Below are 15,114 nucleotides of genomic sequence, written 5' to 3' on the forward strand. Positions count from 1 at the left end.
AGAAGGAAAATTACGTGTGTCAGAAACGCTATTTCGACATACGGAGGCGAAATGTAATATTATGTAGGGGCTGAACAAGCAAGTAATTTGCCCTAATAACTATTTGAGTTCTCAGACTAACTGAAGATTGACTAACTCTGAGGAGTTAGTTCCCGAGTTGTCTGCGCTAGCAATTTGTGGTTCAGACCGCGGCGGATTATGCTTGACACTAACTGGGCAGGCGCATGGGGGGCGACGTCACAAAAAAGCCCAATCTACACCTATCTATCGCTGGTGCAATTACGCTTAGCCCCAGTAGACATGTGTGAATTATTTTATATTTATTATATATGTGTGAATATATCTCCCTATATAACATTTCAAGTAAGAAATGTGGAAATCTAATCGCATTAGGTCGACTGCCAAAAGATCTAAAGACGAGCGACGCTTCTAACAACTCGGAATTACAGTTACAGATTTTTTTATTTATACTCGTACAATCGGCTTTTCTCATTTAGATAATTAAGAAAGATATTTACATCTTCTTGCTCTCAACAGCAGTATTAGCATAATTTGTACCAACATTTGCAAATCCCTTGAGTTTACGCAAAGTAATGGTATAATGGCAAGCACCGGGTTGACCTTGTTGCTTGAACATGTTTTATTGTGATCGAATCTAGTCAATAAATCCGATATATTAAGTGTGTGTAAAATTCTCTCGCATCTCTGTTTGTTCCTGGTTGCGTTCGGGTTTGTAAAGCCGCGAAACCCGGAGTCAGCATAAATAACCCAAAAATTTGAATATTCCGCTGTATACTACCGGCCGCCTGCCGGACGTCAACCCTCCTTGGGTCTGTTATTGTTGCCTATCAGATGCCTAGCTTGTGTACCTTAGTCTCCTCTTACGACATCCATGGGAGGAAATGGAGTGGTCCTATTCTAGGGCGGAATCACAACTGCGTGCGTGTTTTAAAATGTTTACAGGGACGCCATAATAACTTTAACCCAGGGCATGATTGCCCTAAAATCTGGCACTGCATTCAATATTTCACCATAATCAGATATTCAAACTAAGCACGCAAGTGGATTTAATCCTCGACGGAAGAGGAAACTTGGTAATAACATCGAATGTGGACGAATCTATTTTGTTTTATTTCTATTAATTTTTTTTTTCACGAATTTTTATTTTACATGTGAAAGTCTTGAAAATAACTGCGAAAATGGATGGGCCGATTATACACGTTTATTCCTCTTTCATCTAAAACTTGGAGGTCGTTGTCCAATACAAATCTTTTTTAGATTCAGATAAAAAAAATTGTTGAAAACATTAAATTTCACGGTGCAATTTGAGTACAATCTATTCGTTTCTAATTTCTATCTCTAATAAATTAAATAACAGGATCTGGTTTTCAATTATAACAATACAGAATCACGAACGAACAGTCACATCAAATGACACAAGATCTTGGTAATTAGTTTACCAAGATGCGGTGCAGCTCTGCCAAATAATCAAGTACACGAAACAAACAGAGTCCACACAAATGGCGCCACTGTTTGATTTGGAAGTCCGACCAGCGGGAGAATGAGCGGGAGTGATTTCAAGAGTTAATTAACTAAAAATTAATTCTGGAGCGTACAAACTTTCCAGCGAACCGAGATCGAGGTGTATTTGATAACTTAGCGAGAAGTTTTGTCGTTGGAGACGCCACACAGGCTGGCCTCGAGTGCATCAGTCGTTTTTTGCACATCACCTTCGCAGCTGCGGGCGACGCATAGAGTTTAACCAGAGACCAAGGACTTTACTTTCTGAATGTGTAGTAGGATGGCGACTGCCAGAAATAATATAATATTGGAATTGTAATATTGGAGTTTTTATATTTACCTATATTTCAAATAAATTTTAATATGAATATAAATTACGGTTTTCAAAGCGTCATTCAAAGCGTAACCTAAACTTATAAAGAATTTTTATTTTCTACTTTCATTACTTTTTCATTATAGTCCAAAGTAATAAAATGAAACAAATATAAAGATATACCAACAAGTTTCATAAAGCTTTACTGATGCTTGGTTTCTGTATAGTCCTACTCTGTGTTCTGCTGTTGCGGCGATGAGACTGCCGACAGCATACAAGCTTCCACGGAAATTGTTCCTTTGAGGACCGGCGCGGCGACGATGTACTATATACTTTAATCCGGCCGATGTAATTACTAGATCTCTGTGTTCAGTACAACTTAAACATATGTCGCTCTGCCGTCATACGCACAAGGTCACACGATTCAATCATTTTTCGAAATTAAGGCAAGGGTAGACAATTAATTTATATTTTGTTTCTATTCGAAATTTTACATTATTGCGATTCGCTTGCGGTAGACTAAAATGACAATACTTTCAAATATATTTCACTACCGCAAAAATAATATGACAAAAATAAAATCCCACATTTATGGACTCGTCCAAACGCCCCGTACTAAATGATACTCTAACGTGACGTCACGATTTAGTAACATTTTAGCAAAGGAAGCTATATGTGTTCGACAGGTACCTTAAATATTGCGTACCTGTCCTGCTCGTACTTAAGGTACATTTTCTCAATTTGTTTTCCTACTATTAAATCAATGCTAGCTGAGACAGGTAAGGGTTTACTTATTTCATTCTATGATAAAAAGAACCTACACATGACCCACACTATTACAAGGAATTTTCAAATGTACACCGAAAATACCTTTTTTATTGAATCGCTATTGAATCTACGAACCATTTCTGCTTATGACAATGTTCAATTTATCCCACAATATACAAGAGACCGGCATTAAAACCACTATGAAAAGACATCGTACTTAAGTTATTACTGAAAATACCAGTTCCTTTAGATGAGATAAATTAATACCAATATAATCCTATTATTCTTAAACGAATATCGCGGTACGACTGTGAATTTTAATGGAATTGCCGTTTTAATGGAATAAGGCAATCAGCTGTTTGTTGGAGAGCCAGTCGACATTGTGAAAGGATATGTTTAAAGTTTATTTCACGGTCTGCTAGCTGTACTGATATTCATGTGGTTCGATGGTCAAAAGACGCGCATGTGAGCAAAGGACTTCTGTTTGAATATGTTTACGGAACGACAGTATTAGTACAACCGGCGGCGGAGAACATTTCAAACATTTGATTCATTTTCCGGTCTCGTCCATGTTTATTTCCCTGTTGCTTTAAAAACTATAAGATTACTTACTATCGTACATAAAAAAATACAGTTTGTTCATTTTTTTATCTATTTATACAGTCAACCAACGCAAGTCAGTAAATCCGCGCAGCGCATGTATATATTGATATGCATCCGACTGTACCAAAAAGATAATTTAGAAAATATAATCCAGATTAAAAACATAATCCGAAAGTGTACATACAGTTCAGTTAATGGACTGTAATGGACTGACGGGGAGCAAAGAAAAGCCCGCTCTGTCGATTTGAGCGTACAGGTGAAATGCATTGATTTTTTGTTGCGTCCGCGCTCGCTGCGCCGAGGGCGACGCGAGTCTAAAACTGTTTCTCGCTTTGAATTTCGTTTCCATAAAATACTGGCGCAAATTGAGCGGAATCTCAAAATGTTTCGCTTAACGTACGTCTGTCGTAGACGATTTAAGTATATCGGGTATCAGGAACAAAGGGACGAGTATTGAAAACTCGGAAAGAAAGAATATATAATTATTGCACCCCTTTCTTTTTGAATAGTTTCATATTATAACGTTACCTTAAATACATAATAAATCTTGGCAACCACTTGTGTCCCTACAAATTAATTAGTTTATTGGAAAGAATTTTAAGTAAAAATTGACAAAATACTCCTAAGGATTTTGTAAATTAATTATTATGTCCTCAAATGTTTGGGTTTGACTATTCAAAAGACTCCATAAAAAGTACTTTTTATGGAGTTTTATTTATATTAATTAATATTTTCTTAAACAAATCTTTTGAATAGCCAAACCCATAAATTACCCTAAGTATAAATTCATAAAGGCGGAATACAACGTATTTTTGTCAATAGTTAAATACATACAGAACTGTATCCAGACTTACAACGCCAGGGCCATCACCTGACAAGTGAACTTACCTGGAAATAAAAAATAAGATTGAAAAATATATTCAGAAACATTTCAAGAAGTCAAATAGAGTTGAAGGAAGTCTTCGTTTATACCAGCGCACTGGGGTTTCGAATGGAGATAAAAAATAGGAACGCGGACCTTTGGTTCATTCGTTTAATGGTTAACGAAAAACCCGAAAAAACAACACTGGAGTTGTAAAATTAGTTTGTATGTTTGCTACCTAGTAACTTATGTTCTTGAAATATCTGAACCTGTGTGAAAATCACTCGGGCGAAGTCACGGGCAAAAGTTATTTATATGGAGGAAATAAAGTAATTTAGATTAAAACAACGTTTCTGAAGAATTGCGTGACGCGTCGGCGGCGACTGTCACCAAGCTCTACATCGTGTGCGTGATAGTGGGCAGTGAAGTAAATTGGAAAGGTGACCACATTACCTTGGTCAGACATACGTACAGATATACATACACTAAATAATTTTTGTGTATCTGGATCACCTACACATAGCGATTGCAATTTACAGAAAGTAAATATCTGCGAGTAAATATCTTTGCGTTTCGAGAATTTTGAAAATTCAAATTTCATAAATGAACGAGAAATGTAGCATCGCAACGGCGCACCTTGCAAACGTCGGAAAATACAAGTATTACACAAGTCGATAACTTCACTTGAAGCACAAAACAAAAACTCTAGGGTCTTATTATACTGTTATTAGCATATTTTATTATTCTCTTCTTTCTAGATAATGATGGCGTTGATTTTATTGAAAACTTTGTTGAAAGTACTAAGACAACAGCCAGACGTCTGAGGATATCTGATATTATCCAGTCAGCGCGCGTGTCTATTCTGCTAACGTTGTGTCAAAATCGTGACGTAATCGTTGTCAAAATTAGCAACTTTTAACAATGTGAATAAGATCTACTGAAACAATAGATCATGACGGGAGCTGGATCGACTAACGAGACTGATGAAAGGAGTACTTTTGTTTGTTTTTGTTAAAAATACTCAAGAGGACTTGTAAATGATCGAGAAATCCCCAGGAAATTGGACGGCGCAGTGGACACGGGCCCTACACACCGTGACACGAATTCTGCTACATCATGCCAATGTGAATGAGGAAGTTTTTTTTACTGAATCACATAAATTGTAAGATATAAGAGATTAGTTAACGCACTACCCACCTCTGTAAAAAATGACTTAACTCCTAAAAATATTAAAAATAAACTTAAGTCTACTACTAGGTACTTGTTTTGTTTAAAATGGTCTACGTACGTGGTTCCTATATTACTGTTAAGTGATTAATACAAAATATTTTATACTACTGCTGACGTTGATGCTCACTGTGGACAAACCTCTGTGGTTTTTGTCAGTGTTCTTATATTATGTACTATATATATTTGTTCTTTATATGTGAAATAAAAAAAAAACATAAGATACACATATAAATGTTAATTAATATCCTTGGAGAAAAGGCTGCGGTGAAGTTTTTTGCGCCGTTTCTTTTTCGCCAGCGCTTTAGAAGTCGGCGGTAGACTTAGTGTTAAGTAATTTTTTGATGTCAATAAGTGATGTTTATCATCTTATGTCGAATTTTTGAGTTTATACTTGACGTCTATTGATGAAAAATAAAATATAACCTAAATGAGCATATTATTTGAATTGTCTCTTGCTAGAACCTATTTATTAAACATTAGTAATCCACTCGCTGTAAACAACACAGTAACAACATGTTGAATATGATAATTTATATAATAACAAGGAAAATATCAAAATGTAATCATTGTGCCAGTGTCAGGTCATATTGAAATTTAACGAGAGCTGAACTCCATGCTAATGTTATAAATGTAAAAATCTGTCACGCTTTCACAGTTAAACCCCTCATTTTGATTAAATTTTACATGCATTGATAGTTAAAAGACCCGAGTTCAGACATGGGTTAATTTTTTTTTTTTTAATTTCTACCCCTTAGATACCCGATGGAGTAGAGGAGGTGAAACGCACCCGATAATGTTTCGCGGGCGAAGCTGTGAAAAAACAGCTATAATAAAATAATTTTTCGAAATTAATGTACATTGACAGTTCAGTCAACGAAATGTTTAGCCGAGTCGACACGCTAAGAAGAAGAAGAAGAACAGTCAACCATAAGTGTTATGTCACGGTTGTAATAGTGGCGACTTTGCAATTAATTTAGTTAACGTGAGGTCAAGTACATCAGCGTTTTAATTAAATCTTAAAATTGGCGACTGAAAGTACTATTTCTGTAACGACGCGACGGCTTATAATTGTGTATTCAATAATTTATTTAATATTCCGTTTGGAAATGCGGATTTACAAAATTAATACCGTGTCCGTAAATTAATTGAAACAAGTTTTTGAGCGGATTTTAGGAATATTTTCGTAGATTTTGTTAAAGGGATGTTAATAACGAATAGTCGAGACGGCGATTTAAATAACTCGGTGGGTGATTCGCTTTATTGAAATATTTCATTTTGCGTCGCAAATTCCCCTTCCAATTTTAATGGAATCTGTGTGTACGTAAGCCAGACAGCCGGGTCAAGTTATAACTGACATGCCATTCATCGTATCTCTTGCATTGGTTTCCACTACCATCAAAGTGCAGAATTGCTCAATATTCTTTCGCAATGACATTGGAATAACGCAAATTTTTGTGCAATATTGATTTCGTAGTTTCATATTTTTAAAACGAGCCCGTCTAGAGGCGGGTGGCGCAAAGGGAGACCACGAAAAAGAAATAGTACAGATACAGGTTTGTGGAAAATGAAGGGGCGCTTTTTCCAGCAGTCACGTCACGGGATTCTTCAACAGGCTAACAATAAAATAAATCATAGGTCTTGTCTTCAATGAATTTTGATATGATTAAATATGTTTATTTCCAAAAATGACAAAATTTTGCGAAGTTTTAATTTTTTTTTTTACAATTAACGGGGAAAAATAACGCGCTCAAAACGAGGGGTTTCCTGGACCTTTGGAACTCCTGGGTCACCCAGCTAATAGCTCTGACTTTTTATTTTCGAAAATAAAAAAATAACTGCTCTAGGGGATACAATTTTCGTCGGCGAAAAATGCGCTATCATCGTTTGAACAGGCTGAGGAGGTATCTGCGGCGGACTAGAAATATTGTTTCCAAAACTGGTTCAGGCGCATGGAACTTTGTATAGAGGCTGGTGGAGAGTAATCTGAACAGATTTCATAAAAAAATATCTGTTTGTAGGTCTTTTTTTATTTTCGCAAAACTTGTGTCCCACGTTGTCATCAAACTACATACTATTGAGGAGAATATAAAACTTTATACTAAGTATTAGTGTAACATTAGATTGGCGGGAGTCATAACAAATTCTTGATTTGCTACCATGGTTAGTTGGTTAGCTACGGCGTAGCAAAGTACTACGCCTGTAGCTACGACGTTATCGTCTACGAGAAGGTGTAGGTGTCTACGACAAATGCTACAGAATTTAGTTATGATACTCTAATATTAGTTTCAAATAAATTTTAATTTGAAAACTTAAATAATTTTCGTTGATTGCAATGGAATGGATTTATAATACGGACTTGGATGGAATATATACAGTACGGATGTATGACATAATTAACTAAATTAACCAAAAAATAATACCTATGCAAATAATAGTGCGGACTCGCTGCTACGCCATTTTATGACTCAGTGTGACACAGGCGATTTTTTTCTTTTATTTATTTATCAAATAAGATACAGATACAAACACTATCGCACCCAAAAACATGTATTGGTTTGCCTAAGTCACACATTCAGGATTTCTTTTTTAAAACCACACCAAGGTATCTAATAATCTTAACCGTTAACAAAATGAGGACAATGGATAGTGAACAGATTCTGCTATAGAGGCAGATCGTAGACATCATTGTTTCAGTTCGAAACAACCCCTATCAGTGTCCGTCACTCAATTATAATTCAAACAATGGTTCGAAATTTCTAAAAATAGAAGTAATATAGAAGTAACTGTGTACTGACAATGAGATGCGTGAGATAATGTTTTGCGTGGATGCTTGCTAAAACAAGACAATGGTAAATTATTGTATGCACTAACATTATATAAAACAATTGAAATTTTGGTTGAATGAAAAGTGATCGTATCGCTCTCAATACAATTTTAAAAAAACTTAAATATGCTTTATTCAATTTAGCGTGATATACACATCATTTATTGACGTCAAAACATTACTTAAACTAAGAATAAATTTTCAGTCATAAAACTTCAAACATAAAATAATCCTGGAGAGCAGCAGCTTTTGTTACGAGTAAGCATCAAGCCAACGTGTCTCCGACACTTCTACTAATTACTATTATAAATTCCACGGGACTACATTATTTCGAGCTCTCTCACTAATTATCATGGCAGATTTTCTTTTAGATTGAAATTTAATCTGTGTCTGATACATTCAGAGCCTCGGGCCTCATTATGCGATGAAAGCAAGGATTTTAAAAAAGATATTCGAAAATATTACCGAGAAAGCGCCCCGCAGGCTTTACGTCCGGCCAGTCTATTCACTGCGTCCTTTGACAGCGAAAACTAATTAACTGGTGAAATCGGTGGTATTTAATGTGTTATGACGATCCTTGTGTTCGACAAACAAGTGTAATGTGTGTGGTTCCCCAAAATATAAATACTCGCACGGACCACTTCAAAGGGGATATTGTGCGTCGCAGTTTCGATATGAAATTAAATAAACGAAATCGCTTTTATAAAACGGTCTGGCTAGTTTTCTGAGAGACTTGTTGACAAATCGTTATATTGAAAATGTCCCCCAGGGGTAAAATATATTAATTTCAATTTGTTAAATGTATGTAATTTCTCATAATAGTTATTTCGTAAAAGATTCACTCATATCTCTTAAAAATAAAATTTCGTCAGTCGATGATGAATGATAATTCATCAGTTTAAAAAGCTGACGAATTATCATTATCAGCTTTTTAAAAATCACTCTGGCCACATTTCGGGTAAAAATACATTTATAAATATACATGTGTAATAATATAATAGAAAAATCCAAACAGGCATTATGAATAAGATACTTGCATTATTATTATTAAACACATTATGACCGCAGTGGTGCTAGCACTAATATTGCGAGAACGTAATCCTACTGGCTATAAGAATTTCCAAAGTTCTTTTTTCCGGACGTATGATGCGACCAATGTTAGATGTTCCATCATTTCTAAATATGTTTTTTATTTTCTTTAACAATTCTTTTACGAGTATTTTTCCGGCGATGATTCAGTTACTGGGACTATTGAAAAATCTAATAAGTGCGCGCTTACTTTTTCACCATCTCTTGCGACCTCTTTTATATTCAAATAACGGCCCGTCCGGGCTTCGCTCGGGTAAAACCATAATAAATTACACCTACAACCTTCCCCAGGATTCACACATCATATCTATTCCTTTGAGCAATTAGTTTTAAAGATCTACTGGTAAGTTTTCATAATATGTAGTTATTCACAAACGATTGCCAGTTAGGTAGCACAAATGTACCTTGTTTAAAGCATTGCCTTTGACCACATCGGAACTAAACCGATCTTCTTTATAAAACCAGTAAGATAACGAGACATTTTCCGATATCCCCAGCAGAGCTGGCCCTTATCCTTTAGGGGTGAGGGGGCGCGGGGCAAAGGGCGCGGTCTCTAATATTGTACGTGGCCGGTGAAAAAATAAACCAAGGCAACCAGCCGCCGGAAAATAAAATTTAGAATACTGGTATTGATTAGCCGACATCCCAAAGTTAGACGCAATTTGGAATAAAGACCGTAGAGTTTACGACATGACGCACAAGGCGTGACACTGTTGGGCACAGACTAAATAGTTTCCTTGCTGTGAAAAAAATACGCAAGTTTGCAGCACTAATTATATAGTGTAAAATTGTATTACTGTATCAAATATATATCCGATACGCATTATGGGTTAGTATCGTTACGCATCGCAATCATTTTGTAAACCAGAAGAAAGAATGCTAACGGAAAGAAAGAAAGGACGTATGGAAAAGGGTAGGATCCAAGAGCCGCGGATAAGGAATATTTTCGTCATTAGTCATTACATTAAATATTATTAGTTGGTTCGGACTCACCTAAAGCCTCCTCGCAGGGCTGGCTCAACGGCCTCCTAGATGGCGAAGTCTTCTGCTGCGGCTGGGGCTTCAACACGGCCGCGGGCACCGCGCCCTCGGCCGGGGGCTCCCCGGGCACGCGCACCACCCACCAGTCAGCCCGCCCGGCCCAGGGCTCCACCACTTCCACCTGCTGCCCCTTGCTGACCGACAGCTCGCCGGCGGCGGACGCCGTATGCTCGGACACCACCCATGTCATTTCTGGACCCGCCTGGTGACAAATTGAATAATAAAATAACTAATGTAATGATGCTAAGGCCCTGTTTCTCTACTTGCTGATAAAGTATCTGATAAATAGCATTAAACATGTATGTTTCACAATTGTTGGATGGCTAAATGGTCGGACAAATCTGGTAAAATTATCTAGCAGAATAATTTAGTAGTTAATTAGGTAAGTTTTATCTGTCTGATTACAATATTTTATCAAAAAGTGTTAAAACAGTCCCTTGATATTGTAAATGTAACGTGGTCAATTTAAGCATAACTGTTTCAGATGTTATGTGACTTCCTTAGGACATCTTAAATAAAAAAAATATATAGGACGTTGCACCAGTTCTTTAGCAGACTTCCGCGTTTATTATTTTAATATGGAAGTAAGAATTGCGACTCAGGACGAATGTAACCTTATCCAAGGTCAATAAGACAAATGATGTCGTTATTTACTTGTCGAAATAGTTTGGTGTGGTCACCACACCAAATAGGGTGAACCGCACAATCTCGCAAATAGTAGATGGTTTGTATGTAGACCTTTTTCTAAAATTCAGGTGGCTGCATTTATGCACATTGAGCCCTTAAAGCAACATCGTTACGGACAGCCATTAAAGTCCTGTAAAGCTCAATAGTTAGCGAACTATTGGCAGGGATTAATGATATTATTGTACGGGAACATTTGCATGTAAGAGCATTTGGACGCTTCAAATACTCAGCGCCTGTTAATGAAAGGCGCGAAGTTAGATCAAGTGTAAGCTCCTTAGCGAAAACAATGTAGGTACATAGAATTAAATCACCCCTGGAGGTCTAGACCGACACGGTATTAAATCATTTGTCTTATAGGTTGTCCTCATTGAGAAAGTGCGGCGCGATGCGACGCGACGGGAAATTATCAAAACGTTCACACCAATACGTCCTATTGTATTGGTCTTGGAGTAATAACTTGGCTGAGTCGTGGCCTGTATAAACTGCAGCACACACATCCGCTATTGTATTTGTGCTCCTTTAGCGTGCATCCATTTTTGTTTTTATTTTACGTGTGTGTTTGTGGCTTTACAAATTAATTATATTTCTATGTAGACTGAGCCCGCGGCCTCACAGCGCGATTTTCCCTTCTAAAAAAAGAATCAAAGAAAAATCTTTATTTTATCGCATTTATTTTATTTTATTCGCATCGTTTCCCGCCTTAGTTCAATTTATATGATTTGTCGAGTCGACGCGCTAAGAAGATGAAGTTCAATTTCTCGTTTTGCACTAGAATTTCGGCGATACAGACATTTTCGTCAAACTTTTCACACCTCGCATCACGCCGCTTTGCTTCAAACCAGGTTTTGGAGATAATAAAGGCAGAAATACACATTTTAATGTATATCTCCAGCCTAAGCAGTATTTTTTACAAGTTTTTATTTCACTTGCAATGTAACTATGTCTATATGTTTCGGGAGAAATCTTGCAAATCAATTTTGAAGAAGATATGTTCAACCGACTGAGCTGAAATTTTGTACACATGTTTAGTTTGGATGACATGCATCATTATGATAGGCTTGACCTGATGGTGCACCCATAAACGCTCCTCTAAACCGTTGAGGAGCGTTTATGCTACAAGGAAATTATTATTTTCACACATTAAATGCAATAAGATCTCTCCGACAACAATGAAAGCTTGTGTCAAAAATGACATTTTAGTAAAAAACTAATTAGGTCCTAGTTACAAAAATGTACTGTAATGTATGTAATTAGAGAGAGTTCGTCCATCAGCAGAGTTCAGAGAGCAAGCGGTGACGAGCGGAACGCCGCCGGCTTAAAAAATAAATATTAGTAGTGAAGTTCTAACAAGCTCTGATCAAAAATGCCTGCAAAGGACGTTTAATTAAATGAATCCTGATATTCTGCGCCAAAGAAATTCCTATATTCTAATATTCTTTATTCTCATCGTCGTGAGCTCCAATAAAAGAATCAATTTATGCATTTAATCAAATACTTAGGAAGCGCTCTACAGACGTCTGATAGGTACCTAATTGATAATTAGTTTTTAAAGTCTGGAGGCAAATAACCTGGTAAGAGGTCTAAACAGAATGGCCATAAGAAAAGTTTATTTACTGGAAGTTGGAACGAACGAGACGCCGCCCGGAGTCCGGTCCTTTGGGAACTTCTAAGTAATAAGACTATGTTTTCCCGTTTGTCAATTAATTACTGTAAGTCGCCGCGGAGCCGCGTTTGTGTGTGACGAGACCTTCTTCGTCTTCTTGAATTTAGTTTTATTAAGAACTAGTCGGTACAACTATTTGAGATTGATGATATCGGTTTGGCCTCACCTGACTCCATCTTATTTGTTTTAAATCTCTTCAAAATATTCAAATAAACTAACGAAAAGAGATCTATCAACGTCCCAATCGGCAACTCGCATAGTTTTCTAAGAGAGCATGTCCCAAGTTTTATGTCAAGACCTAATGAAAATGTATGGACTTTAATAATGTTAAAAGGGCAAAAACAAACAGAAAAATATTGGCGTAAATTGAGTGATGGCGCATTTTGCCGGCGCGAATACATTCTCTTTCGAAGTTGGTGCCCGCAGGGCGTTCCTCTACGTACAGTCGACATATCAACGTGTCTTACGTTGACTTGTACGCTGCGGTGATAGTGGTGAGTATGCAATGAATTTGCGTTGATTGATGTGCGTCGACTGTCTGATCAATCTTAGTCGGGGTTGTTTTGGAATTCGATGCCGGATGGGAAATGCTTTATAAATAGAATTTGTAATTCGCTCGTGTCTACATAAGAAAGGATTCGGGACAAAGAATGTACTCCCAACTATTTCTACTCTGGACTATTCCGCTATTCCGATAGAAATACTTATAGAACGATACGTTACAATAAGCCTCTTAAGGCCTATACATATAAATATTATGCATGTACTTGTATATTAATTTATTAATAGTATCAGTTCGGGCCACGGCTCAAATTTTTTTAAGGAAGTTTGATTATAAGAGTTTTATTTGCGTATCAATAAAACTGCAGTTACTTTGAGGTGTTACCAATATGCAATGATTTTATTACTTATCAGAGTTACTACATACGGTTAAGTTTTAACAAGTCATTAAATTGTAATAGTAACGAAAAATAGGAGCTTCGTGTCTCGTAAGTTCTAAGTTAGAGTAACTCCTTGACTATGGAGCGCGCGTTGTCTACTTAACGACTGTAATTAAAACGATTATTGGCTTGTAGTGTTTCGTCATCCTGTAAGGATGTGAATACGAATGAAACCACGGAGTTACAATAATACTCTCGTCTATTACATGAATTGGCTATTTATATATATTGGCCTCTATCTATTCAAATCAGACGTGACGTCACGAATTTGAAGTCAAAAAGCATTCCTAATATACTTTAATGAGTCCGGAAAAAACAGTAAATCTCGTAATTAATAAAACTGATCAATTTTAGAAAACACCGTTTAAGTCACATCGACAAATAAAATGTAGTTGATCATAAAAAGCGTGCAGCGTTCTTCAATGCAAAGCTACTGTCATCAGCGGCGATCTAATTGTGCGTCGGGCGCCCATCGTTTCCGACCCCGGGGCCGTGGCTCAAAGAAAACCACCCCTCCTGCACACATGGGCGGCGGAAGGAACCGCGCTACTCTATTTGCCAATTATTATATCACGTATTTTTATCGTTTTATGTAAAAGTTGACTTTCAAACTATCTTTTTGCTATTTCTAATAAAGTAATAGAATTGTAGATTAAAAAGTAAGTTTAACAACTTAGGCAATTTACGTGAGATTTCTTGCATGCTTCTACTAGCATGCAGGAAATCTATATATATACCTACGTATCTATATATACAAATAGAAGACCTACGTATACAAATAGATGTTTGTGCCGTCGCACAACAAATGTGCAAAAAATAGGAAAGTTATTCGGTAGAGGTTCTAAAAATAATTCACGTGAGTTTTCCCCTTTTGTTGCTGGTTTATTTATAAAAAACAACTACAGTAGTTAGTTGGGAAGTACGTACAAATAGATTCGCATTTGTTTTGGCGCGTCACGGTGCCTAATTTATTGATAGAGGTCATTATGCCGCGGCCCGGACGCATTTATATTGTCGTTACAAAACACACCGGCCATTACTAAAGCTTGACGCGAGCTTTTCTAAAGAAAATCTTTTTTTAGGTATTTTAAAATGAATCACAAATGTTTCTAAGGTAAGTTCACAATGGAACTGAAATATTTTTCTTTTTCTTTTCGGTGTAATGGTCATAATGCCGGACTGCCACGCTCTGGATGATGGTGGAGATCCTCGGTACAATCCCCGACAGATCAAGATAGGAAATAAAATTATTCAGAATGTCCTAGGTGTAGTAACGCTTGTCTATCTTTAGTAAGAATCTATATTTTTTAACATATCTTAATAAAGATAGACATATCATCTTCATAAGTCTCAAACTTGCTATCGATCTATAGTACGATTTGTCTGTTTTGTATAAACAAATCACTGCGTAAATTGAATCAAAAATATATCCACAATTCTATGGATATGATCCACATGAACGTGGAAAATAGATTTTATTCAGAGTATAGTGTAGAAATCTGTTGGCATTCCGTTCGAATAAATCCAGGAATGCTTTATTGACAAGCCGCTTAGTGCATCGGACTGTTCGGT

At 36.6% G+C, this 15,114-nt stretch overlaps 1 protein-coding gene across 5 annotated transcripts in view; it reads right to left on the reverse strand.

Moving 5' to 3' along the window:
* trio overlaps window positions 1-15,114 on the reverse strand; it is a 200,595-nt gene that overhangs the window by 64,160 nt on the left and 121,321 nt on the right. For all 5 annotated transcript variants that reach the window (XM_053768430.1, XM_053768428.1, XM_053768429.1 and 2 more), the window contains one exon: window positions 10,204-10,453. In XM_053768430.1, coding sequence (XP_053624405.1) covers window positions 10,204-10,453 — 250 coding nt within the window. The remainder of the gene's footprint in view (window positions 1-10,203; window positions 10,454-15,114) is intronic.

Source organism: Plodia interpunctella, chromosome Z (genome assembly GCF_027563975.2).
Source record: "Plodia interpunctella isolate USDA-ARS_2022_Savannah chromosome Z, ilPloInte3.2, whole genome shotgun sequence".
NCBI lineage: Eukaryota > Metazoa > Arthropoda > Insecta > Lepidoptera > Pyralidae > Plodia > Plodia interpunctella.